Source organism: Anastrepha obliqua, chromosome 5, assembly GCF_027943255.1.
Source record: "Anastrepha obliqua isolate idAnaObli1 chromosome 5, idAnaObli1_1.0, whole genome shotgun sequence".
Lineage (NCBI taxonomy): Eukaryota > Metazoa > Arthropoda > Insecta > Diptera > Tephritidae > Anastrepha > Anastrepha obliqua.
Window position 1 is genome coordinate 74,559,686 of NC_072896.1, and position 27,142 is coordinate 74,586,827.

A 27,142-nucleotide genomic window follows, 5' to 3' on the forward strand; every position below is an offset into this window, starting at 1 on the left:
GAAAGATATCTTCAATTTCGATTGTGCATCAGACGTTAATAAGTCAACAACACTAAGAGGCATCATCATCGATTTGACTATTTCAAGACACTTTACACTCGAAACACTCCCTTTCATTTCTTACTTTTTCTATCATCGTCCTATTCTCAACAGAGAAATGGTTCATTACCATGCACACAGGAAGAAGGCATATGCAAATACAAGTATGTGAATTTATATACAAATGCGCATATATAATACATACATATACATACATATATATGCTCACTCAAGTAGGACAGAGCCAGATGTCGAACGTTGCCGAACGCCGGGGCCGATTGTGCTTTTTGTCGTTCGTTCCGCGCTCTCGCTTGCAGTTCAAGCACATCAGCTTACATTTGCTTGCATACGGAATAGATTCGTATATTTGATATGTCCATATGATTTGTATGCATCTTTACATATAGATTTGTTCTTTTTGAAAATTGCGCGAAATTGTATATGTATATGCATGTTTATATACATATATTAGTATACAACATATCTTATAAGATATATGGTAAATATTACCATACATTTTTTCCTTCATATATAATAAAAAAATTAATAATTATAACATTAAAACAACAGGTATTATTAACAAACTTGGTTTTATTTTAAATTCTTCAAGTAAATCAAATTAATCATAATCAATAAGAAGGCATATGCAAAAACAAATACGTGAATTTATATATGTACATATGCGCATATACATACATATATACGCCCACTTAAGTAGGAGAGAGCAAGATGTCGAACGTTGCCGTTCGTTTGCTTTGTTTGCTTTGTCGTTCGTTCCGCGCTTTCGCTTGCAGTTCATTCAAAGTAACGCCAATGAGCAAGGTAACTACAAATGAGCAAGGTAATGACAAATGAGCAAGGTAACACTAATGAGCAAAATAACACTAATGAGCAAGGTAACGACACATTTTTTTGTGCGTGCAGCCGGCTAAATCGAATTATAAGACGTTATAACGTCAAAAAGTCAAACCGTTTGTGTTTTATTCAAAAAAGTTCAAAAGCTGAAGCGCTCTTACTGAAAAACCCTATATAACCTATAACGGTAGCTACGCACAGGCACAGCTGGCTACGCCTTACACTTAATATTTACGCCATATGTAATTACGATCTTTAAACAATATTTAGCAGCACAAAAGCCCTTCAGCTTACATTTATTTAAAAGCGAATTCTCTAAATACATACATACATAAATATATGTAAAAGTAAATATTTTCCATTTATAACTTAAAGTCAAATGAAAAGTTACTACCCATAGTCTCGAACTTCTCAATGTTATCCTTGATTGCCTTTTCTACATCAATTGTATCGAATTTCTCCTGTATACGCATCTTAATGGGGTTTTCTAGTACATCCATGATTTGATAACGCAATAAATTAGGTAAAATATTGACAGCAGCCTCTGCAATATAATCCAATGTACCGGCGCCGTCACTGCGCACTTGCATATTACCCAAATCGATTTGTAGATCGTTGATACGTGGCCGCTTACGTGTATCCAAAGCTTGGCTGACATCCACCGTCAAGCGAATATATTGAATCGAGAATTTAAATGTTCCTGTACGCGATGCCAAACCAAAATCGATTTCCCAATGACTTTCGCCAGCTATCTCCTGTGTGCCCACATGGAAGTGCAATTTGATTGTGTTGTTTTGCATCGCTACCGACATATCGCCCACACGATAGAAACTCGCCACACCCCAAATCCAAGAGTTCACAAGCTGAAAAGTAAATATGCCAGCGGTACGATTATAGTCAGGCAAATGGTAGGGATCATAGCCCCTGCTACGCACTTCCCTTCGACTTTCGGCTATGGCCATATCGAGTGGAGAAATCGAGTTAGGCAGGCGTCGGTCGCCTAAGAATTTTTCCAGATTTCCATTTATCTCATCACGCAATTTCTTATCCGCTTCTTGCAGCATGAATGGTTTCATGGCGTCGAAAACGAGTGTGGGCGCTGAGTTTACAATACTCTGGAATAAGTTGCCCATAAATCCTAAATTCTGGAAATCCGTAGTCATATCACCGAAGGTAATATCCATTTTAATCTGTTCCGTAGTTAAGCGGCCATCCCTTTCAACAGACAGTGTGGCATGCGCCTTGACAAAGACGTTTTTAAGCACAACAGTGAACGGACCATTAGCTCGGGAGAAGAGGGCGTTGAGCGTGTACAATCCCTTTACGTCCATCTTATCCAATTGTATGCCGGCATCGACCTCAAGGCAGCGTGAAATGTAAAAACAACTTAATTAGAATATTTAAATGCTCAGTAAAAAGGGGAACAGAAAAAGTGGATTCGAAATGGCAGTTCCGAGAGATGTTGGGTTCCTTTCAAAAGAGGAAACTGCTTTTTTTTCCTTTAACAAAAATTGTTTTTATTTGAAATTTGACTGCTACAGACTAAACAGATTCCGGAAATAACTCTTAAGTTTTAAAGTTTAAAAGTGCAATAGGTCGGGTCTACACTATTGGAACCCCCTCGGTATATATATTCATAATAGATTGAAAAGATTGCATCAGACAAGCCATCCAGGCCAAGGATGACCTAGACTCAGGTGGAGAGACGAAATGGGAGTAGACTTGCCAAAAATGGGAATCAAAAACTGGCAGATTAGAACAAGTAACAGACAAACATAGAAATAAATCGTCTTGTGGACCAAGGCTCTCCAGGAGCTGTACTACCAAACGATGATGAATATACTAATGACTAAGAACAGCGTCCGGTATTGACATTGATGGCTCGTGTTCAGAAGTTAATGGTTATCTTAGTGGCTGGCTTCCACACCACAGGGAGCCTGCAGGTTAAGCTGGCAAATTTAACGTTCCCACGACAGTCGGTTCTACGTTACCGTGAATATCCGGATTTATATCTCGCTAAGGACTGCCATTTCAGCATTATTCTCAAAGTATTTGATGAACATTTTTATGCTATTACTACAACAACAACTAAGTCACCTTCCGCAGTACTTCTCGCGGGTTACCAAATTTATACACAAAAAACTGAGCCAACAAAGTCCTAAAAATTTAAGGGAGGTATTTTAGAAGCAGCTACGTTGATACGGGTACGGTACATTAGACAGCCCTTGGTATTGAAAAATCCGAGTCATTCCGGTAACGTAGAACCGGCTGCTATGGGAATGAGTCATTCCGGTAACGTAGAACCGGCTGCCATGGGAATGTGACCTAAGTCGCTCGAGTCTATGAAGGTCATTTCCTCCCCTCAGTTTGTTCTTCAAAGGTGTAAAAGATCTTTAAGCTTGCTGAATTTGCCCCCTCCCAGCAAAGACTTTGACTGGCGTAGTCCCAACTGTTATGTCAGTATAGGTCTCTTTTCTTTTTCCTTTCCCCTGTAGAGCACTTCTGCAATGATGTGTTCAAACATCGGCAATAAAGGCTGGTGACAACTTAGAAGTCGCTGTGATAGCTGGTTTTAATTTTTCAAAAGGATCACCCGAGCAGAGACCGCCTAGAACATAAATCCAGATTCTAGTTACTTCAAATGACATTTAGTCGTCCTAAAAGACGATGACAAGCAATTCATAAATAATTAAATCAAATGGACCCTGATAGGTATTCTAACAGTAATAACATCACATTCACCTAAAAGCAACACCGTTATAAGCTCGCGTGCCGTAAATGCGAAATATCACGTAGATGAAGAGCTTGAGTTGCACATGAGACCCCTGGATTCTGAAGCACAATAAAGTTCAACTTATACAGGGTGTTAAGAAAAAGATTGTAAAATATTTAGGGTGGTAATATACATTTTTCTAATAGCGGTCGCCCCTCGGCAGGCAACGGCAAACCTCCGAGTGTATTTCTGTCATGAAAAAGTTCCTTATAAAAATATCTGCCGTTCGGAGTCGGCTTGAAACTGTAGGTCCCTCCATTTGTGGAACAACATCAACACGCACACCACAAATAGGAGGAGGAGCTCGGCCAAGCACCTAACAGAAGTGTACGCGCCAATTATTTATTTATTTTTTTTTAATATACCCCTTTGGGTGTTTGTGGCGTGCGTCTCGATGTTGTTCCACAAATGGAAGAACCTACAGTTTTAAGCCGACTCCGAACGGCACATGTTTTTTTATGAGGGGCTTTTTTCATGGTAGAAATACACTCGGAAGCTTGCTATTGTCTGCCGAGGAGTGACCACCATTTAAGAAAACGATGTTGGAGAAAACAATAAGTGTTTCATGCCCAAGTATTCGAGCCTGTGCTCTTCCGGATAGTCGTAGATACGGCTACGCACTCTTTTTGAAGAACTTCTCCAGGTAACCAAATTATCTAACATCCCTTTCCTTTGGGCGAGACCCCTTCGAAACAGTAAATTTTCGAGGAAGTTAGAAGGCTCCGTATACAATAAAAATGGTTTTTTCTAATAGCAGTCGTTGTTGTTGTTGTTGTTGTAGCAGTATCTTCGCCCTGTCAGTGTAGTGTAATTACCGGTCGTCTTCGTTTAGCTCATCTAACGGTAGGCTCAGGAAACTGGCAGTTTCGACAGGTTGGGTCCAGAGGGAGAGGGGGGTTAGATGAGTCGGTTTGAGGGGGCATGTGAAGAGGTGGTTAGTGTCGTGCGGGGTACCTTCACATGCCGGACATGTGTTTAGTATGTCGGGGTCGATTCTGGATAGGTAGGAGTTTAACCTGCTACAATATCCAGAACGTAATTGTGCCAAGATTACGCGGGACTCTCGAGGAAGCTGGAGCTCTTCGTCTGCGATAGGTGGTGGTTGGACTCCGATAACAGCAGTCGCCGTAAGCAGACGCTCTGCCATGAAAAATATTTTCTTAAAAAACCGTCTGCAGTTCGTAAGCGGCATAGAATGGGCTCTTCCCCTGTAAAGTCCCTTCCTTTGTGGAAAAATATCAAGACGCACATTATTATTTGGAGGAGGTGCGATGTATTACTTTATTTGGATTTTCTAGTCATCCTGAAATAAATAATTTTACATTTGCTATCCATCCCTAAACGTCTAAGCAGCGCACTGAATTGAAAGCTCGATTTTAGTTATAACGAAAAATAACGCCTGGCGCTGTGGTCATCATTGAATCATTGATTTCAGTTGTACACTTAAAGCCGATGTTATCAGCTTCAAAACACATTTTAGTTTGCTCTCTCGACTTTCTCAAAAGCGCCAATTCAAAATGCGTCTCGTTTTTATCTGTAGCAGTGATCTGGCACGCAACAGCTTATAACCTTAGGCAGACAAAAAGAAAAGCAAATTTCCACATAATCCACGTAATGAAATGCCTAGTATTTCTTCTTTTGCTTTGGCTGTCTTCCCATTTTACTATATAAAATTTAATTGAAAATTTTTAGTAGCTAAAGCTTTAATTTTTCACTCACCACCATTTCTTTTAAATCCGCATCTATCGAGTCGATACGAAACTTGGACAATCCATACGCCTTCACTTTCGACATACTCAACGTACCCATACCGACGCTTTTACGAATATCCGGCACCTCCATTGGATCTGGAATCGGTGCGCCAGGGAAACCCAATGGGTCTTCTTGCTTGTAATGCTCAAGTACGGCGAAGAGTTGTGCAGCTAAACGACTCTCGGTTACGCGTACATTATGTTCGTCTTTCGCCTCATCGGACTCTGTAGATTCTGTGTCATGGATAACATTTTGAATTGTTTTTGTTATTTATGATTGCACATAGTACACCGTTCATTTACCATTATCCTCATCTTCTGCTAACGCTCTGTGGAAGCTCGAGCAAAATAGTAAACCGAAAGATAACGTGATCCATGTGCGAGTTTTAAACATTTTTTTTTTTTAAGTGTAAACAACAACAAGTTATCAGCAGTATCAGCAGCCAGCACAAAAACAAAAACAAAACAGCAACAACAATATTCAATAATAAATAAGAATACTGAATATTGAAAATCTTTGATTTGCTGACAAACGAAACGTTCGAAGACGCACACAACACGAAGAGCCGCACACAAATGGCATTGTGAATCGATAGTTAGCTGCTGCAGCTCGCACATTTGGCGCTGGAGTACGGAGTCGTACTCAGTCGCATTTGAGAGGCGAATCTAAAAGTGTGTAGCTTTGAAGACCCTTTAGTTTGGTTTTGAGATAGGCGCTGCTGCGATTCGGAATATGATAACAAATCTCTATATGAAACGAGAGACAAACATACTTTTCTACACAACAACAACACAATCGATATGGATTTCAATGGCAGAGCCGTTTCCCCAACAGTGAGATCTACGCCACCAAAACGACGCGGGCTTATGTATTTTTAGCTTTTACAACAACAATGACAACATTGAGGTAGCGTAGGCAGGGTAAGGACAGTTGGAATAGGCCAGAGCGTAAATTTTGAATACTCCACTAACATTTCAAATGGGAAATTCTGCGTTCGACTAGCGACTTATGTTAACAGCTTGAAGTAGTTATTGTTGTTGTTGTTGTTGTAGCAGCATAAACATTCCCCATACATATACGGGCATGCTGCTGAAGTGTCAGTCCTTGGCCGGTAATAAATTCGGGTCGTTCCGGTTACGTAGTATCGACTGTCGTGGGAACGCTTGAAGTATATATGTACATATTTATAACCAGTTGGACAATTTGAAAACAGCTTTAATTTTTTAATAATTTATTACATTTATTACCCAATTCGATTTTGATTCATTTTAAAACTTAATTATTCCAATTAAAAAGTATACAATCAATTGTAATAACATACATACATACATATGTACTACTACATACTAATTAATACAATATATCGTACGGATATATATCTTTTGTTTTTGCTGTGTTTATATGTATTTGATTTTTTTGTATACGAGTATTGTTGTGATTTAATTTTTTTTTATGATTAAAAATACGCAAATATGTAACCTTAAACTTAATTGTAACATTTCAGAAATGCTTCGAGGTTCTTTCAAATTTAAAGTTATCGTTGCAAACGACTATACCATATTAAAAATGCACTACAAATAAAACAATAAATTTTCATTAAAAATACAATTTGTTTTAACATCAATTTCATCCCTAAACTTATTATTGTATGCAATACATAATTAATAAAAAAACGCAAATTATTTCACAATTTGTTCGAATCGACTTAGAACTAGAGCAATACAAAATTCTGAACTTACTAATAACAAAATTATATTGCAACTAGCTTGTTTGCTTGAACCTGATTGCAGGTATAAAGCAACGCCTAAAAGTAGGTAAAGGTATGGGCGTGTAGCGCAGGGCGGTAGGATAGTCGAATCGAGGATGTATAAGAGTAGTATGTAGCTCCTAATACAATAGAATGCATTCGACAATAAACGAATTTAAAAATTAATTATAACAGTTCTGCAAGCTAAAACTAGTATAAAATAGTTATATATGTACGTTTGGCAAAAATGTCAACTAGCAAGAAAATGTTGGTCGGTTGTCTGGTTGGTAGGTACAAGTTTTACACTACTGAACTGTATTTATTTAGCATAGAATAGACGAGTATAATTTTCAAACCGTTTCCATTGAAGCTATGGGGGAGTTCAAAATTCGTTATTGTTTGTATCTGCGACACCAAATCTTTTGCTTGCATGAAGTCAAAGTAAAGCCGAACCTTGTGCTCTACCATCAGGCTTTAGATATTTGTAACCGGCAGATAATTAATTTTAAAGGTTTAGCGACTTATAGCAACTATTACATACGTAACTGTGGTCCCAATCAAAAACAGCCTAGTTTGGGCTAGCTTAGATTTTTCACTTAAACAACGGACCTATGTAGTACCACTGTGTAACACGGGAACCTTAAGGACTAAGTTGACTTTAAAATTGACTTAAGTCGACTTAAGAAAGATTTGAGTTATATACATATGGCCATTAAAATAGTTACGCTGCTTTGTCTATCGATATCTTTGTGCTGCTTGGAAAAATTTAAAGCACTTATTGAATTTATTTATTTTTTTTTTTCAAATGGCACCACTGCAAAAAATGGCGTTTTATGCAAGATAAAAAAAACACTCCTCAGTGCTAGTACGTAAATGGTTTTTACAAAATATTGTCAAAATTATGGATTGCCCAAGCCCGTCACCCGACCTAAGCGCCATTGAAAACCTTTGGCGAGTTGGCAAGGAAACATTAAAAAATAAGAAGAATTTATGACAAAAAATAAAAGAACTATGGCTTCCATTCCGACACAAATCTGCCGTAGAATTATTAATTCTATGTCAAATCGAATCAAGAAGTCCTTGACATGGTGTATCCACAGTGGTTATCGATTAAACTTCGATAATTTAAACAACACTTTTAATGAAGGGCCTCTTCTATTCGCCACTTCTCTGCGCGACTAACTTGACTTGACTTGGCCTCTTTTATTTGCCATTTCCCTCGATGCCCGATTAACTTGATTCGCCGCTAGCCTCACAAACAAATGTAATTTAACGCAGCTCTATTCCCGCGTTGGCAATATATGATCATTTAAACCAGTCGCTTTATCTATTTCCTTTTATTTATATTTGTTATATTAATCTGATAAATAAAAACTACTTGCAATTGGACATCTGCTATCGTTAATTGAAAAAACTTGCTTTTTCGGTATGAATGTGGAGGGTACCTAATGTAATGACCATATGTGTATAAAGTGTGCTTCCTCTCGAAATCATGATTTTCGATTTAGGCGGTTATTGATAGTGACTACAGTTATATAAAAGACTTCGATACCTTATAAGATATTCTTAGTCCCTCTGTGAATTATACGAAAGTTTGTACTACATACCTTAGTGGTATTGGTAAAGTAGCTTAAGATGAGACGACTAAAACTAAATAAAACGAGAAACTAAAAACTTTCTTTCCTATAATTTCCGATAGAAATGTCATAAATATTGTTAATTGTTTACAATAAATAATTGCACTAATTATAATAAACCACTCACTATGCGTTTAAATTCGCTAGCCGAGTGGGAAACAACAAGAATATGCATGGTGTTGTTTTTTACATTGCTATTAGAACAACTTGACCCATTAGCCGACTGAGAATTCTTTAACAAAACTCCCGAGATAATTAACTACAGACTCTCAAATTCTTTGTTTTTAGCGCAAATTTAACTGCGGCGTATTTTCGATCTTAACTTAATCCGGCACGATTGGAAGTTTAAATTTAATTTAGCTTGAAAGTAGGCCACAAAAAAGCCTTTAAATGAAATTTACAGCCTTTAATTCGCCATAAGTGGCAATTTTGGTAGCGACTGCTACTGCCCAGTGCCGTACTGTATACGAATTTTTTATCCAATAAAAACTGTACACAGTAAACTTGAATGTTTTTAAAACGGTGACAGATATTTTCATTCTTTTCGTCAAGTAGAATATTTGATATTCCAACTGAAGTAAATACTATACTGTGATAACGCCAAATAATCGTCGCCAAAAATTAAAAAAAAAAATATATATATATAAATACTGCTCCAATTGTTATACAATTTCTGGTGTCCATCGTATGTCAGCTTTTGGAAATATTGGCTATACAATTTTAGTGATAGCGAAAACTCTCCGCACATATTTCTTTACATTTAACAGCTGCCTCATTTTGATTCTCGATCTCTTTATCTTACAAGTATTCTTACCCAATTAGTTGTTTACTCCCATTCTTCCTCAAACTACAAATCACTGGCTTCAATTACCTCTACCAACGCAGGTGTTATATGCGATCCCGTTCCCGAGATATTCATGTTCATGCCCAAACTCATACGACTGGCGCTGCCACTCGCGCTACTCCCATTACTGCCACTACTCAGCGATGTCACTGATGTTAAGCGTGGCGTGGTGGGCGTGCTCGAAAGGCCACTGTGGCTATAGATTGTGGATAGCATGTTGGAATTGATATTGCTATTGTTGCCGCCGCTATTAACGACTGTCGTTGATGTTACGGCGCCTGTGGTAAAATTTATGAAGTCTGATTCGGAGGAGTCCGAAAACAATTCGGCCTTGAAAGTGTTGGGCGACGAGGACATAATGATAGGCGATAGGGTGATGGTTGTGGCTGAAGCATTGGATGTTAGGATCGGTGTGAGGGTTTGTGATTGATGTGCATTGCTGTTGCTAACACCTGCAGGACGCATTGTTATAATATTCGATTTAATTTGTTGGTTTTGCGCATGGGTATGATGCAGTTGATGCTGCTGTTGCTGATGCTGGTGGTGGTTATGATGATGTTGTAGTTGTATAGGTATCGAGGTTGTTGCACTACTGTTGCTTACAGCAGAAGTTGTTGTGTTATTGGTAGACGTTGTAACGATATTGGAAGAGGTTAGCCGCTGTGCGTGCATCTGTTGCTGATGGTGCTTTTGTTGTAATTGATGTTGTTGCTGTTGCAAACGATTTGTGTGTTGTTGCTGATGCAGCAATACACTTTGTGGAGAAATTTTTGTGGTTACAGTCGTGGGCGATGACGCGACGGTGTTGGTGGTTGTACTTGATAAAATATTCACTGTCGTCATATTACCCAAAATAGTGTGGCTATTATTATTGCTACTATTGCTAGAGGCTGATGAAACGACTTGTAGTTGGGGAATATTATGAATGCGCTGGATGCTGGAATTGTTTTGCTGGTGGTGTGTGGGTCCCGTCGTTAAGACGTTGACAACTAAAAAAAGGTTACGAAAGAATTAATTAAGCCAATTAGTGTATTCCTTCATCTTATTTATCTAATTTTAAGCTCACCTTGATATTTACCCTCGGCATTTTGTATCAGTACCGATTCCATTGGCAACATATTGGTTTGCTGCTGGTTACTACTTATATTTGTGATGGTTTGGGTTTGTTGCTGCTGCTGTTGGTGTTGCGATTGCTGCGACGAAATGGGGTGCAAACTGATGAATGGTATTAGAGTTGCTCCTTTGGAAGACGGCGATGATGTGCATGTTGTCAAATGTAGTTGAGATGGCACAGTTGCCACCGAGGATGACGACATTGCTGTAGACGAAGAGTTATGTTGCTCAGACACAGCTGTTGCGGACTGTTGATGCGCAGAAAGTTGAAGAGGCGATGTTGCTGTCGCCGCGGAAATAGTGTGAGTGCGCATCGACAGCGTGTTGCCAACCTGCAAATCGGTTGGGCTCAAACTTGGAGTTTCGTCGGCCATTTGAATTTCATAGCAAGCCAGTTCTGGAATTACCGGACGTACTTTGCCGCCATCCGGACGATGAGGGTTACGACAGCCACGGCATTTACAGCCAATACAAGATTTGGAATCTACATAGCAGGGGCAACGCTGACCGCAGCAAGTCAATTTACCCGGCGTTGGGGTGGCATTGCCGCAGCGGCAACCGCGCCGTTTTGCATTTAACTTGTTGGCAGGTGTTTGTTGCTGTGCGATGCCTGGTGGGTTGCTAGTAGCCGCAGGTGTAGTTGAGGGATTTGACGATGTAGAAATTGAAGATGCAACACTTTTCTGAAAGTATAGTTTTTATTTAATAAAAAAATTAATTTAAAAATTTTACATTAATGCTTACTCTCTGCCCACTTTCATCATCACCGTCGGTCTTTCTTTTAATTGTAATCTTATTCCCTACACCGGTGTACAACACAGAGTACATTGCCGAGCCGTTGGAAACCGTTTTTATAGAAGGAGGGTTTCGAATTTGTTGTGTAGTTATTGTGGCAGTAGTGGTCGTTGGGGTGGCGGAGGTTATCGATATTGAGTTTGCGATTGTGGATGTAGTCACCGCCGAGATTGTTGCCGATGATGTAGGTTTTGTTGTAGTCGAAACTTTAAAAGTGATTGGAGCGTGTGTATCAGAATGCGTTAAACCGGCAGCCTTTACTGCAGACGCTATGCTAATTGGTGCACCACCGCGTGCCTGCGCTTGCGCCAATTGACGTTTAAGCGATTGCAGTTTGGCTGAAGCTATCGTTAAAGGAGCAGTAGTTGTGGCGGATGAAGAAACAATAGGCACCACAATACCGGGCGTATTCGGACCAACGTATGTAATTGTGGGTGCAGCAGATAGCGGTGCTATACTGTTGTTGTTGCTTCCCACAATGGATTGAGTGGTGCATAGCTGTGACGTATGCACATTAGCGGGTTCACCGACTCCTGACTTTAAATTATTCACATACACCATATGCGATTGATTGTGAGGTTGTGTTTGTATGGACACCGATGAATTCACTTTCGATGTCATAACCAAATGCGCATGGCTGTGCGTAGATGTCAGATTAGTGTTTTGTTGTTCCAGCTTTATAATGGTTCCGTGTGTTGGTATTAAAGTTGATGAACTGTTGGAGATCGCCGCCGGCGGGTTAGGAGGTGTTGCCAATCGTGGTGCGGTTTGAGTATGCAGCCGCTTTTGGGGCATTGTTAACGGAGCTAGAGGCGTAACTGCACTAACGGACAATGGTGTCGATTGGCTTGTGGCCGCTGCCGCCACTGTTGGTATAGTGGCAAGCGGATGGTGTAGTTTCACCACAGGACCTATTTGCGGTAAGTCAGCATTGAAGGCATTCAAAATGTCCTCATATCGTGCTCCTTCCTGAATGATGTCACCACATGTTGTCATATGTGGCATTGATGCCACTCCGAAAACATTCTCTCCGCTACACGTCAACGCCTGATGAGCCTTTTGCCGGCTGAGCTGAGCATAAAAGTTCGTACCCAACATATGTTCACAAAGACTTTTGTAGCAAAGCAGTAAGCAACGCATCGTCTTGTTTTCGCCATACGTTTTAAAATCCTGTAAATCCTTACAACTTATGCAAAGCGGTCGTAAAGCTTTTCGACCGCGCACACAAAGCCGACAAACGTTGTGGTGACAGCGCGCATTATTGAGTGGTGCGTATGGGTCATTCAGTAGACGGGCACATACAGCGCACGAAAGCAGCTGTCTTAGTTGTCCAAACAACCGGGTAAGGTCAAACATACGTTGCTCGCCGAGTCCGTTGCTCTCCGTTGTGTCGGACTGCAATACTAGTTGCGCCGTGGATACATACACACAGACGGCATTCATAGCGTCAAGACGCTTATCTTCACCAACACCGCAACCGCCACTAGCGCTTCCACTAACTACTGAAAACATCAACAAAAACAGTTGATTGGATAACTTTAATGCCCACTAAACTATTGCAAATAAAATAACGCTGACAGTTTATAATTCAATGGCCCATATTCACAACAAGCTGTATATAAACATATATATTTATTGTTTTCTACGTATGCTTTGTTGTTATTGGTTTAGTTCAATCTGTTGCAAAATCGATGGCGCTAACTACCGGCGGTCAATAGACGGAACTCGAATGTTTATATTTCATAGGAGACACTATTTAGCACAGCTAAGCAACTTATTGAAAGGCACCTCGGAGATTGGCGTTTGCGTCCATTTGTCAAGAGTTTGTAGTCTCCGTTTTATTCACTGGATAAAGTATAAAAAATAAACTGCACCAAAAGAACGTTGTTCCCCTGCGGCTGTTAATTGCTATTTTTGTGACACGCGCTCAAAACTTTGAACAACTAAATTTCGGTGTGCAATATATATAAAAACAAATAACTTTTCACTTCATACACACACCGCAAATGGAGGCCCGCTTTAAATACAATTTGATTACGAAAAATCTCAATGCAAATAAAAATTGCGCTGGAAAAATGCTGAAAATTCTGATAAAGCAGCAGCAAAACTCGCCGATTGTTTTTTGGCATTTCGTTTTGCGACGACATTCGGTTTGTTGACATTCTTTGATTTTTACTTTTCGCTATTTCGTGCGAAGTACAACACGAACAAAAATAAATTAGATCATGTTATCAAAACTATAAAAGTTATAATATAAAGTTAAATAATTATTTTTGATAGTTTCTAATGTTTTCGTGTGGTCAGAGCTACTATATATCAGGTATATTAAAAATTCATTAGCATTCATTATTTTTCAGAGGTACAGTACGTAGTTTATGCTTACTATAACTGCAGCCAACTTCAGCTGTTTAAAAGTATTATTGTACCGGTAATAATCAGGTTACGAATATGCTGCAAATTTGTATGTTAACTAAAAATTAAGTATACAATCACTTTATAATTTGGAATTCTTTATTTAAACAAAAATGAAAACGCACACTGGTCATATAGAAGTTATGTGGTGCATTTATGTGCGATGAGTGAAAGCCTCTGCAGGTGTTTTTTCTTGTTTCCGGTAAGTGGTTTACAATTTCCGTTATTGTATGTATTTGGGTGTTAGTGCTACAGCCTATAAGAGCCAGGCGAGCTATGAGTTGACTATGTTGTTAACTTGTTTTGGCAAGAGGAGTGGCGCTGAATTTCGATTCAAACCTTTTCTCGTTAAAATAATTTTGGAATTAGTGACTGCTCTAATTTGTTGTTTTAACAGCATACAAATTTCTCATAAATGTTTTGGGAAAGCAATAGGATTGATAGTCTTTGGCGGGATATAAGGGTGTTTTTTTTAGAGGTTAGGTTTTCAAGATGAAATAAAACGTATATAATTTAATGTTATGGCCAAGAATTTAGCTTTATTATAAAGATAAGGGTTTGCCATTATGTTTTAAAAATGATTTCGGGCAAGTGGGCGCCGCGGCTGGCTCGAATAAATTCCAGCCGAGAGGCCCAATTTTCGACCACTTTTTGCAGCAATTGGGGCCGTATGTCAGCAATAACGCGCCGAATATTCTCTTCCAAGACGTCAATCGTCTCGGGCTTATCTGCGTAGACAAGCGACTTCACATAGCCCCACAAGAAATAGTCCAGCGGTGTTATATCGCACGATCTTGGAGGCCACGCCACAGGTCCACGGCGCGAGATAATGCGCTCACCAAAAGTTTCCTTCAATAAATCGATTGTTGCGTTGGCTGTATGGCATGTAGCGCCGTCTTGTTGGAACCAAAGGTCGTCCACATTAACATCGTCCAATTCAGGCACGAAAAAGTCATTAATCATGGCTCTATAGCGCTCTCCATTGACTGTAACATTATGGCCGGCTTCATTTTTAAAGAAATATGGACCAATGATTCCCTCTGCCCATAGAGTACACCAAACAGTGACTTTTTGAGGATGTAACGGCGTCTCAGCAATGGCTTGTGGATTATGTTCACTCCAAATGTGACAATTTTGCTTATTGACATACCCATTCAACCAAAAGTGAGCTTCATCGCTGAACAAAATTTTCTTCGATGCGTCGCGCAAACCGAACCATTATTTTCGTAATAAATTTGCACGATTTGCAAACGTTGTTCAGGTGTAAGTCCATTCATTATGAAATGGCAAACCAAACTGAGCATAAATCAAGTGACAGCTGTCAAAAAGACCATCTACGAAAAAAGTAGTGACAACTTGGAAACCTAACCTCTAAAAAAAACACCCTTTATATAATTCCGGTCAGTTCCAGTAATGTAAAATCGACTGTCGAGTGTGTTTATAGACTTTTGGTTGCTTCCAGGTTTGATATCTCCTGTGAATATTGCACATGAAATTATAGAAGGAGTAAACATTTTTCATGAAAATATCTCAGGGGAAAGAGAGGCCTAACAAAGAATATACGCCAATTATATATACATATATTAGTATGTCTCACTGAAAAGTTGAGGTATGCCCACCAGAGTTATGAAATTTATTATATTTGAAGACTTCCGCCAATTTTCTGTTGAACATATCTTCAAAAAGCGTGTTTTAAAATAAATTAAATTAGTTAAAAAAAGAAATCACCTCAGATGAAGGAAGAGTTTACGCTTAAAAGGTCTGCATAAATATTTATAATATATATATATATATATAATATATATATATATTATATTTACAATATTATAATATATAATATTTACAATTTCGCCGCTGATTTCAAGACTGACGCCTACTTGAAGTTAGGTCCTTTGTCGGACAGATACTTCATACTTTAGCGGACTCTTCAATCGAATACGACAGATTGTCTTCATTAATGCGCATGGTTTGGTTACCACATCTCGCATATGGGGTGCTCAAGTTGCGCACGTGTGTAGGTGCAGAAGTCGGGATTGGGTGCAGCTGTGCAACTATAGCTGCATCCTTAGAGGTATCACTGTACTACTTTAATCTATTCATAAGAATAACAGCGCTGCCATTAACTGACTAGTGAGTGGAATTATTTGCGTAAAAAAACGATTTTTGTCTTAAAGCAAATTATTTTTGGTAATTTTTCGGTTTTCAGTCCTCAGAACCTTGATAAAAAAATGGGGAAACAAAACCAAACCTACAAAAATATTTGGCTGCTCAGCGAAAGTAATGTTCAATACTCTAAAATTCAAGAATCATCCTGAAACGTGCGGGCGAAAACGACGGATACAGATGAAAAAACTGACCGCAAAATAGTAATTTAGTTCGACAATATTAGTTCCCAGAAGATTAAGAAAAAGCTAAAGCTCAATGTGAATGCAGTGTGATATCGTTTGTTGGAGTCAAATTTGACTGCCCATAGCACATGAAAGATACCGCTTTTAACCGAGCGGAACGTGAATAAAGCTATGTTGCTACTCATGTCTCTCACTCATGCCGACGAGTTCGGCCATTTTGAATGTTCAGTTAATTGTTTACAGCTGCTTTCCTTGTATTTGTTTCGGCTTGTCTTCGGCCTATGAGGGGACGACGCTACGCTACGATTGACGGCATCGAAGGAGGAGCTGAACAAGATAAAAAAATGATTTTTTGAGGTGCTCCGAAGATTGGAAAAAAACGTTAACACAAGTGCATAGTATCTCATGGGGATTACTTTGAAGGGGTAAAATAGTTATTATATTAATGAATAAATAGATTGAAAAAATACAAAATTCGCGATACTTTTTGAACACACTTTTTCGGTATATATACTATATACAATTGATGATATTCTCGATCAGCTACACGTATGTTGAAATCCTAAAAGATACGGCGTTGGCAACCGATACTTTTTACGCTTGAATATATTTGCTGAGATCACAATAATTTATTTATTAAATTTTTCTGGAAGGGTTCGCTTTAATTTTTTGCGTCTTAGTACGAACACTGATATTTTTGTGAGAAACAAGCTTAAGAACGACTCTGTTTTATATTGTAACTGGTAAGTAAATAAAAAATGAAGTATCTGGAGTATTCCTACAGTACTTTACTTTCGTTGAAACGATTTATTAATGTCGAAAGCTCTTCGAAAAGCAATCATAGAGTGCAAAAAACCGGTTTATCCTACAGTGCTATTTTAATACAATTAAAGCTTTGAAATATTTTTCCGAGTATAAAACGGCAGAAAACGTTTCCATAGTATGATCATTAGATTGTCAATATCCAGAAAGTGATGCTGACATCCATCGAGAAATTTTTTTCTACTCTGAAAAACCAATAAGGAAAAGAACAGTTGCGCTTCGATTGGAAGAAGCAACAGAACAGCATTGCAGTGACAACGCCGAATTGAGTATGCTCGAGTGCGCATATTTTGGACTCAAAATCAGTGGCGTTATATTTTATTCAGTGATGAAGCGAAAATAAATAGCGTTGGTCCAGATGGTAGGAATTACGTGCGTCGGCAAGACGTGCAGTATTGATGATCTGAAGCATAATTCTCGTGTTGGAATAAAATTTATCTTAGATAATTCGATCACTGTTCTAGATTGGGCATCTTCGAGTGTCGACTTAAATCCAATAGAACATCTTTGGAATGACGTAAAAATGCACTCAGTTTACAGAGTACTACAAGTTTCGATCAGTTATTTGAAAAGGCCAAGGCAGTAGGGAATCCATCCATTCCTGTTGAAAGTTGTAGAGTGTCAATGCGAAGGCGCTGTGTAGTAGTAATAAAGTAAAACGGGTTTTCAACAAAATATCAAATTTTTATGTTTTTTCTAAACAAAAATACTGATTAAAAATTTTTTAAATTTATAAAATAAAACCTAATATGCAAAATATTTCAGTGATTTTATTGAAAAAAGTCTCAAATGGAGAGAACTGGATATCGTTCCCAAGTATTTTTCAATGGCTGTAAATGCGCTGCAATCATTCGGAATGAGGGCTGTATGTATGTATGTATTATTTTATGTGAGCAGGGTTTTTTGCCTACTTGTGATTTTTTTCGTTTTATTGGAAGAAAGTGCAAAGAAAAATACAACTTTTTATTTTATTTTTATTTATTTATTTTATTTTATTTTTTATTATTTATTTTTTAAAGCTTACATGATAATAAAATTAAAAGTAAACTAAGCAAACGCAGCGCTAGCAGCAGAAGCTTTCGGCTGTCTGGTGATGTACTAAATGTTGATCAGATACGACGAAGTAGGTCGGTGTCCTTAAGAAATTTGTAAATATTTTTGATGTTTTCTTCAGTGGCTTCTTTTAGAAGTAGAAGAGGGTCTGTGTTCCTGAAGTGGTGATGCCTTTGAGAAGCAAGTTCTGGGCAGGATACCAGTAGGTGATGTACACTGACTGTTGCTTGGCAGAAGGGGCAGGTGTTGGGTGTATTATCCTGTAATAGGTGTACGCTGGTGATTATGGTGTACCCAATACGGAGTCGTGTGTATGGGGTAATGTGGTTGGTGGGTACCGATGTTGGATATGCAGGTTTGGAACGTTTAGGGTTGATGTTGGAATAATGATGTTTGTAATACGACCATTCACGAAGTAACTTGGTTTGCCTCTGTTCATGAATGAGTCCGTGTATGTCGCTAGGTAGAATGACCTCTGATGTGACTGTTGGTGTAATGGACATGTCTTTGGCAATATTTTAATTATATGTGTTTTCATTCATCACGCAATTAGAAAATGAGAATCTTTTGATATTTTATTCAGTTTACTTTGGATAAAGTCGTGTTTTCCCACTTTAGAGAACGCACTGCTATTAATACGAACATAACTGCATTTATGCACATTTAAAAAATTGGAAAGTAACACGCATCCGGCACATAATCACTGCTGCATTGAAGAAGGAACAATATCAAATCGATAAAATCTAAAATCATTCATCATTTTTGTGGGAAGTAAACTTAAAATAAGAAATAAAACAATAAATAAATCGACCGATAAAGAAAGGTAAATTACAATACATGAACATTAAAAGTGTATACGTAATAAGGGCCACATTTGTACAGAAAAAAATAAAAATAAAAATTTTAAGTGAAAAAACACTAAAAATAAAAGAAATAAAAAGAAAAAAACCGCAAAAAACATTACTATTAAGAAATTAACGCATCTCATCAGCCAGCTGGTGCAATTCGTCAGCCGGCAAACTGTTGTTATACTTGGGGGTCGCTCGGCACCATCAAACCGCTCAGATGTACTTGTATTGGCGGGCCATTTCATTTTCATTGAACGCACGCAGTTTTTCTTTTGTCGAAAATTTTCGCGTGGCGTTTTTTTTTTTTTTATTTTTTTTTTTGCCGGTAAACTCATAAATTTTCCTGCGCATTGCTCTATTGCCGCACGATCGCACGCAGCTCTAGTATTTATCTCTTCGTTTTCGTAGTACCTACGTAAGTGCTTACGAGTACGTCTAATATTGCGAGTATATCCTAGATATATATATATATATATATATATATATACATACCTATATATCACTAACACAGAAAAAACAGAGCAACCAGCGCCATCGCCTTCGGAATTGGCATCGGCATCGGCAATCACATCCACACTTCAACAGCGATATTAACGGTACATATCATCCGCACTGGCGACTGACTATTTGCATCACTACAACCATCGTTATTGCAAGAGGAAAATTCTTTCAGTTGGTGTTTCGTACTCGTCGAGTGTTGTTCTCGGTTTCTTCCTCAGAAGATTTTCCGTTGCTCATCTAAAATAAGTTTTCTTTATTTAATTCATACATATACGCGCGCACACACCTACATACATACATGTATACACGTCGCGCTCCTTTGAAATAAAAGTTTTTCTGTTTCATATTTCAATTGGGCGAAAATCGCATTGTTTTACATTGGTGTACCTTTGAGTGTACGGCTAATTTGTGTATCGATCTCTACGTGTCTAGAGTTTATGGTTAGTAGTGATGCACTCCCCAACAAAATCCCAAAATCCATAAGAAAGTGGGAAAATTTGAAATACTTCGTTGTTAAGCATACCGGAAATGTTCAGCCAAGTTACATAATAAGCGAAAATAGTTTTTTTTTAAATTCTGAACAGCGGAACGCACATTTCGAAAGTGAGTTCAAACACACACACACAAATCCACACATAATTGCGTGAAAATGTATATGAATATTATTAGAAAAACAAAATATAATAATAATGACTTTATTAAGTGGCACCATTTGAAATCTTTGGATATAAAATCCTCATCATTGAACACCTTTCGGAACTGTTCGAACCAAATGGAAGTGAAAATCAAAAGTCGAACGATGGAAATGTGGAGAAGTTGAGTGTGACCGTTGTCAGTAAAAGTGTTCCATCAGTTGCAGTAACGTCGCCGCAACAGCAACGGCATCAGTACCAACAGGCAGCGGCGGTGGGAGCTCGCAGCAGAAAATTCGGTTCAACAAGTTTAACGAACTGAGTTCATTTCTATTTTTGAAATACGAAATAATTTTCCTAATTTTTCTTTTACTTCATTTCATCTAACGAATTAGCCACAAAGTGTGCTACGCCATGGCGGTGGGTATGGGAAGTGCTGATGCTATTGCTCTTGCTGTTGTTGTTGTTGCGTTAGCTGATGATTTTGATGCTTTTGCTGGTGATGGCTATATGTGTGATTATGGCAATGGCTGCAGCTGAGTATGGCTGCGCGCTGTTGGTTAGCCCATAGCGCCTCACAGCCTTGCCGTGCCGCTGGCACGTCCACACTGCGAATATTTTTTTTTATCGTGATCGGTATGAAATGAACAATATCGGGGAAAATTAAAAAAATAATGAAAATGAAAATGTGCTGTAGTAGATTAAGAAGAAATATAAAAGAACTTCATTTTGTTTAACAAAATTGATTAACTTGAAGAGATAACTTGCAAGATAAATGAACATGGAAATTGGTTTTCCCTTTAAGTATACTCGTCTGTATGAAATTTGTAGAACATTTTTGTTGGTTGAATGCGCAAGTAATTTAAAACTGATAAAAAAATTGTTTCACTGAGAATAGTGTTTTTAGATTATATAGAACAACTTAAATTCTCACAAAATTCTATAGCCACATTTCATCAGATAATAAGCTTACAAAAATAAATATATTGTAAAAACATACAATAATAGAAATAAAGAAAAAGTCCCAAAACGTTTAAAAGTTAATTTTATATTTATGCGGGAAATATAAATTAAACCGGCTTAAATGAGAGGAATCTAATATCCACCGCCTAATGACAGCTCAATATTTAAATATTTGATGGATCTTTTCATAGCCGATAAAATTCTGAGATTTTCAGTAGAAGATGCTAAATGAAAGGTTGTTGTTTTGTAAAAATTTTAACATATTTTAAGAAATTTTAATACAAATTTTTTAGAAAAATTCCTATTGTTCATAGGACCCTGCGCCGCCAAAGACTTTTTGTATGAATAAAAATAAATACTGAAAAATGTAGTTTTTAAATATCAAAAATTCTTTTGGAATATTTCGAATAACCAAATTCTTGGTGGTAAAGGAACCAACTATGTTTTATTGCACATACTTCGATCCATCTCGCCTTAATAAATGGGAGTGGGGTCGTTAGATTTAGCTAATTATTGGAATTCTTTACCGTTAAGTTGGTTGAAAAAAAAACCAAGATAGAAACAAAAAAGCAAAAAAAAAACAAGTAGGTAGTGCTAAATTATGTCCCGACCGCGCTTTTCATAACAGCGCACATTTTAGTAAAATTTAATTCCGGTCAGACGGACGAAAGTTAGTCTTAACTATAGAAAGTGGACCTGATTTTTATCCGATCTCAATAATAAGTACATAAATAGGATCTAAATGAGGTGCGGAGCAAAAAGTGTACCAAGTTTGTGCAAGTTTTTATTTTTTTTTTGGGTTCATCATTTGCACCAAATTTGAGTAATTTTGCTCTATCAACAGAGGCATCACGTTTTTTTTGGAAATTACCGTTATATGACAAGTGGATGTGGTTATTGACCGATATCGCCCATTTTAATATCAAACTACTTTTGACAAACAGTTATACGAGTACCAAGTTTAATTAAAATATATTATTTTTCGTTCGAGTTAACGTGCGCTCGGCAGGCGGACGTACGGATCTTTTCCTCCACAGTTCGGATTTAAACACGGTCAAGCACTATCAATCCCGCAACATTCCTAAAAAATTTATCAGTAATATTTTATGCTGTTACAACAACAACACCCACACCTCTGATCATTCTAACACTAGATTGAACTTTTTTTTTACTTTTTACTCAGTTGTGGTGAAAAATTATTTATGATGATATGTATTATAATTGGTGCTTAAACGCTCTGTTGGGTGTTTGACCGAGTTCCTCCTCCTATTTGTGGCATGCTTCTTCTTGAAGTTATTACATAAAATGGAGTGAGCTGCAGTTTTATGCTGCCTCCGAACGACAGATGAATTTTTATGACGAGCTTTTTAATGGCAGAAATGCAGCTCGCAGGTTTGCCAAGGAAAAAACTTTTTCTATCATTAGGTGCTGCATGCATGATGTTTCCAAGCTGGTGGTTTCCGAATGGTGCTCCGTACCAACCCATGCGGCTACAACGGCCGCAAAAAATTGTATAGAAATATCAAAACTCAGCATATTCGTGCTTCAGAGTCTGAAAGGTTTTCTGAAATCCAACCCACAGAATACGATCATCGAAGGCTTGGCAATAGTTAGAATTTGGCGCGTGTATTTCGTTAATCGCGTCACGCATTTTGAGTTTTAAGGGCGCAATCGATTCGATTTTCGTTTCATTTAGTCTCTATCCCTAAACTGAAGCTTTTCATCAAACATATTTTGATCATGCAGCTCTCGGGTTACATTTAAGATTTTTGCCATTTACAGAAAAGGAAGATCATCTCATCTCAGTTTGGTGTGGTGAGCCAAACTTTAAAATCCAAGCTTTTTTTCTGGCAATATGTTTCCTAACTTTCATGGGAGTTATTTGTAGCCGAGCACAGTAAAATACTCACAAAATAGAGAGCTAAATTATTTGATAACGTTTTAAATTATTTTTATTGGACTCCAAATATTTAGTTTTCGTATTTGTAGTTAGCGTGTTGTCAGTTAATAATTCTTAATAATGGAAAAGGTATTTTATAGTAGTGAACATCAATAGAAAACTTTATCAAATGTAGTAACAAAGGTTTTTGATAGCTGTTTGCTGCCATTTCAATTGAATTGAATTGAATTTTTTCAGTGTATCTGCCAATTTTTTATAGCCACCTAATAATTAACTCAATAAGCATTTTTACATTTGCCTCCTAAATATAGGCTCAGCGCTGTTCTTTCGAATAAATTCACTACAGTCCGCACAATTTGGTAGTGTATAAAAGAAATAAACAAAATATTAAAGTCTTCCACAGGAAGCGTGTATTTGCACAATGCGTGAACTGGAACAGATCCAGAAATTTGTTGTTGGAATGAGTTTAAAGCTACGCACAAACGGTCAAAAGGATCGAGTGTTCATACAAAAGCAGATACATATGAAAATCATTTCGCATTCATTTCGTGTACTGATACAGGGCATACAGGGTGGCTGATGAATTTTGTTTTAAGAAACTCCAATTTTGTAATTATGTAATATTTTTAGTGGTTTTTAAAAATGATGGAATTTAAATCGCCACAAAGCTGAGTGATGCACGTGTGGCTTTTTACAATAAAAATTATCATCACTGCGTGCAAACTAGAAATGGGAATTGACTCAGTAATCGATTGAATCGTTTTATTTTAAAACTAAATTTTGATGATTTATTTTTGTAAAATTGGCTGAGTCATTTCACCTAAAGGTAATATGGGTTTTTGGACATTGCCACAGCGGGGATAACTACAGGGCCTAGTTCATCGGCCGGCACCAAGTTGACTGATGATTATACAGACAATGACATATGTATGCATACCCTACAGACTTGAAAGCTTCTTATTTTTGTTATTTGTATAAGAGCAGCGAACGAGAGATGGTGTAATGAAACTATCTGCCAATACGCCCGACAATTGTGGCCGACTCTCAATGCTAAACTTACAGAATCTATCTCTGCTAAGCCATACTTAGCATACTGATTTCCCTTATAACGGGGCACTGCATACACAGGATGGGCGTGCAAACACATGACTTCTTCAGAAGCTGTCTAGATGAGAAAGATACGATCTCCCGCCTCCTGTGCCATTGTCCTGCCCTAATCAGACGTAGATTTCCCATGTTAGGTAGGCGATTTTTTAATTAATTGGAAGATATCAGTACTGTGGAAATCAGAGATTTTCTAAAATTTTTGAAAATTACTCACTGGTTTTAAGAGAGATAAGGACATGTTCCTCACGCGGCATCGCAATGGGCTATGAACCTGAGTGTGGCCCATAGTGGACAATCGCTTCAACCTAATGCAACCTAAACAAATTGAACAATTTCCTTCAAACGATCAGGCTACATTATAGGGCCCTGAAACTGCAGAGCCCACTTTCACTAAAGCACTGTGCAGTTCCGTCTCGTAGATAATTTCAGAGTCATAGGCGGTCGATGCTCGACACTTTTGCTTATTAACATTGCCGTTGAGGTCGGAATGAACTGCGTCGGACTTGAAGCTGGAGCTATAAGTATGTTTCCGTTCCCTTTCACCGTCTGAAGAATCCTCTGGGGGAAATTTCAAGCACAGCGGAAAGCCCGCGGAGTTTATTGAGTTGTAAATTGACCTTTACAAAACAAAAATTCTAAATTTTGTATATGTAGATCTATCTGCAATGCGTGCAATTCTTTGACTAAATGCTTGCAATGACCGAATTGTATTGATGAAGCTGTTGAGCAATTTTCTCAGCTTAGTTATGACCCATCTGCTCAGAAGCATGATTCTATAAAATGCGTCGAAAGTTCTTTTGTGTGAAAATTACCAATTCCAACGCACAATCCGAATATGTGTAACATCGTCCTTATTATTGATTTTTATTAAAGCAAAAATGTTATCTGAAAATAAAACAATAAAATTGATTTGATTAATTACGCAATATGAAATTTTTTTTGGTAGCCACCCTGTACAGCATATGATCAATACATTTACTATATTTTTGACGTGAAACTTCTTAGGCGTCGATGGACGAGCGAGAATTGAGAGTAAAGTTTCAAGGCCATGCAACGTTTTGGGCATTTTCGTTCCGCGATAAAGAAAAAAGATGTAACGTAGAGGAGAAGAAGAGAGAGAGCTATACCTTATATATATTTTAGATAACATTAAGGCTATTTTTCCTGAGTTTTTCCTTGTGGTTGCTACTTTCTAGTGAGAAATAAAATTGCCTACTTTTTGGCGCTTGTTTGTTGGTGCAAACTTGTAGGAAATATATTTTTGGTGCCTACTTTTTCGCGTTATATTTCCTTGGTGCCCAGGGCGTTTTTTGGTCCCAGTTTTTTGGCTTTTTTTGGAGCCTAATTTTTGGTGCTTATTTCAGTTTCCTGGTTAGTGCTTGTGCGTACTGTAAAGTGCTATCCATTCCGGCGTCGGGTTTATTGGTATTGCCTTGCGGTAATTTGTGCCGTTGCTGCGGTCCGGGAATCGCTGCGTTTGTGCGGCTGATAAACGCTCGGAGTAGTCCTAAACCGGTCGACCCTTCTCCGTTTTGTAAATTTTATCTATTTGTATTCACTGCGAATGTTGTGAATTTATTTAGAAATATATTCTTTCTCTCTCTCCCTTTCTCTCTAATTCTCTTTCGGGTTTCTCCCTATTTCTTTGTCTGCCTTGAAAGTTTCACTTCTGTTATTTGTTCTACGCTACACGCACCTTTTATTTTTACTGCACAGAGGACAAATACAGAACAAATGGGTTGTTAACTAACCTCCCATCGAAAGAGATGTCTAACAGACTTTTTAATTCGGGCAGAGAGGACCCATGGACACACTATGGGTCGATTAAGGGGCAATTTTATCTCCAATAATACCTTAGTAAATTGAAATTGTTATCTTCTAAGACTGATCCAATCAATTGCTATGACGATTAATGTTTTCTAAACTATAGAATATAAAAAACTGAGAAGTACTTAGAATCTTCGACATTTGTATAAGGCGAATGGCCACGTTAGAGGTCACAGTGAATCAATGCCAAGTAATAATAACTATCACTTTACATTTCATTTTAATAATATGATTTCTAGCCTATTCCACAAAGCAAAATATACTTTCAAATATCGGCCTTGAGACCTTTAAAGCAAATATCCGCCACAGCTTACAAGAGTGATTACATTGTGAAAGCCAAACACTTACCAAGGTCTGTAAACCAACTAAGAAAAAAGAAGAAAAATGAGGAGAAATTAACACACTATTTACGTTCAAAAAATATCAAGTTAATCCCTAACAACAAATTCAAGTTTATTTATGAGTAATGGTGCTTAAACTTTTCCCTACATAATAAATTAACCCGGAAAATGTCTACAAACTGTCAAAGCTGCCAGCGTAGAAACACAATTTTAGTTGTACGAGTGTATCAAAATGTTCAAAATGTTTTCCTGTCTTCGGACCTCAAAAACATGCGCCAATATGTGAACATTCACTCTCACATACAGCTCACATCAGGCCATCCACAACTTGTATAGAGAAGATAAATGTGTTTTCCCACAAAGTAAATACTTTCGCTTTTAAAATGTCGTCAGCGCCATTTTTATTAATTTTTAGCACAACCTACATATTTCCGTAGTGTGAGCAACTGGGACATTAGACTGAATTGTTGTTGTTGTATTTCGACCTCCATTAGACTAGTGGGTTAGCGAACTATTTTTTTGTTTTTGAAATTTGTGAAAACTCTTAGGTAAATTCCAGTCCATGAAATGAGTTGCTCGAATTTCGAAGAAAGATTCTCAGAAAAATATTTATTTTTTTTTAATAAGTTTTTTGTTTTGTACCTACTATTAACAACTTGGCTCGAATTTCTTGCAATTTTTTTTAAGTAAACATTTCAATTAAGCTAAAAATTCGCTACAGCACATTTTTTATATTTTATTTATTTATTTTTCTAATTCGTCAGTGCCTGTTATGATACCGTCAAGTGTTCCCTAATCAATTTTTAACAATTGGATTGAAATAACTACAACAA

The 27,142-nt window shown here is 37.7% G+C and overlaps 2 protein-coding genes across 3 annotated transcripts; both read right to left on the minus strand.

Annotated features, from left to right (window-relative positions):
• Positions 1–1,097: 1,097 nt before the first annotated feature.
• On the minus strand, positions 1,098–6,007 carry LOC129247060 (uncharacterized). Its single transcript, XM_054885944.1, has 3 exons — positions 5,722–6,007; positions 5,387–5,652; positions 1,098–2,252 (listed from the first exon to the last, which is right to left on the minus strand). Exons 1-3 carry the CDS (start codon positions 5,810–5,812, stop codon positions 1,257–1,259), a joined length of 1,353 nt encoding a protein of 450 aa, XP_054741919.1. The 5' UTR covers positions 5,813–6,007; the 3' UTR covers positions 1,098–1,256.
• A 1,480-nt stretch (positions 6,008–7,487) lies between these two features.
• On the minus strand, positions 7,488–13,649 carry LOC129247059 (E3 ubiquitin-protein ligase MSL2). 2 transcript variants are annotated; one of them, XM_054885943.1, is made up of 4 exons: positions 13,557–13,649; positions 11,505–13,423; positions 10,714–11,443; positions 7,488–10,636 (listed from the first exon to the last, which is right to left on the minus strand). In XM_054885943.1, the coding sequence occupies exons 2-4, from the start codon at positions 13,065–13,067 to the stop codon at positions 9,651–9,653; spliced, it is 3,279 nt and encodes a 1,092-aa protein (XP_054741918.1). In that variant the 5' UTR covers positions 13,068–13,423; positions 13,557–13,649; the 3' UTR covers positions 7,488–9,650. The 2 variants fall into 2 exon arrangements, with proteins under 2 accessions (XP_054741918.1, XP_054741917.1); XM_054885942.1 differs by having other exon boundaries at positions 11,505–13,649.
• Between the last annotated feature and the right edge of the window lie 13,493 nt (positions 13,650–27,142).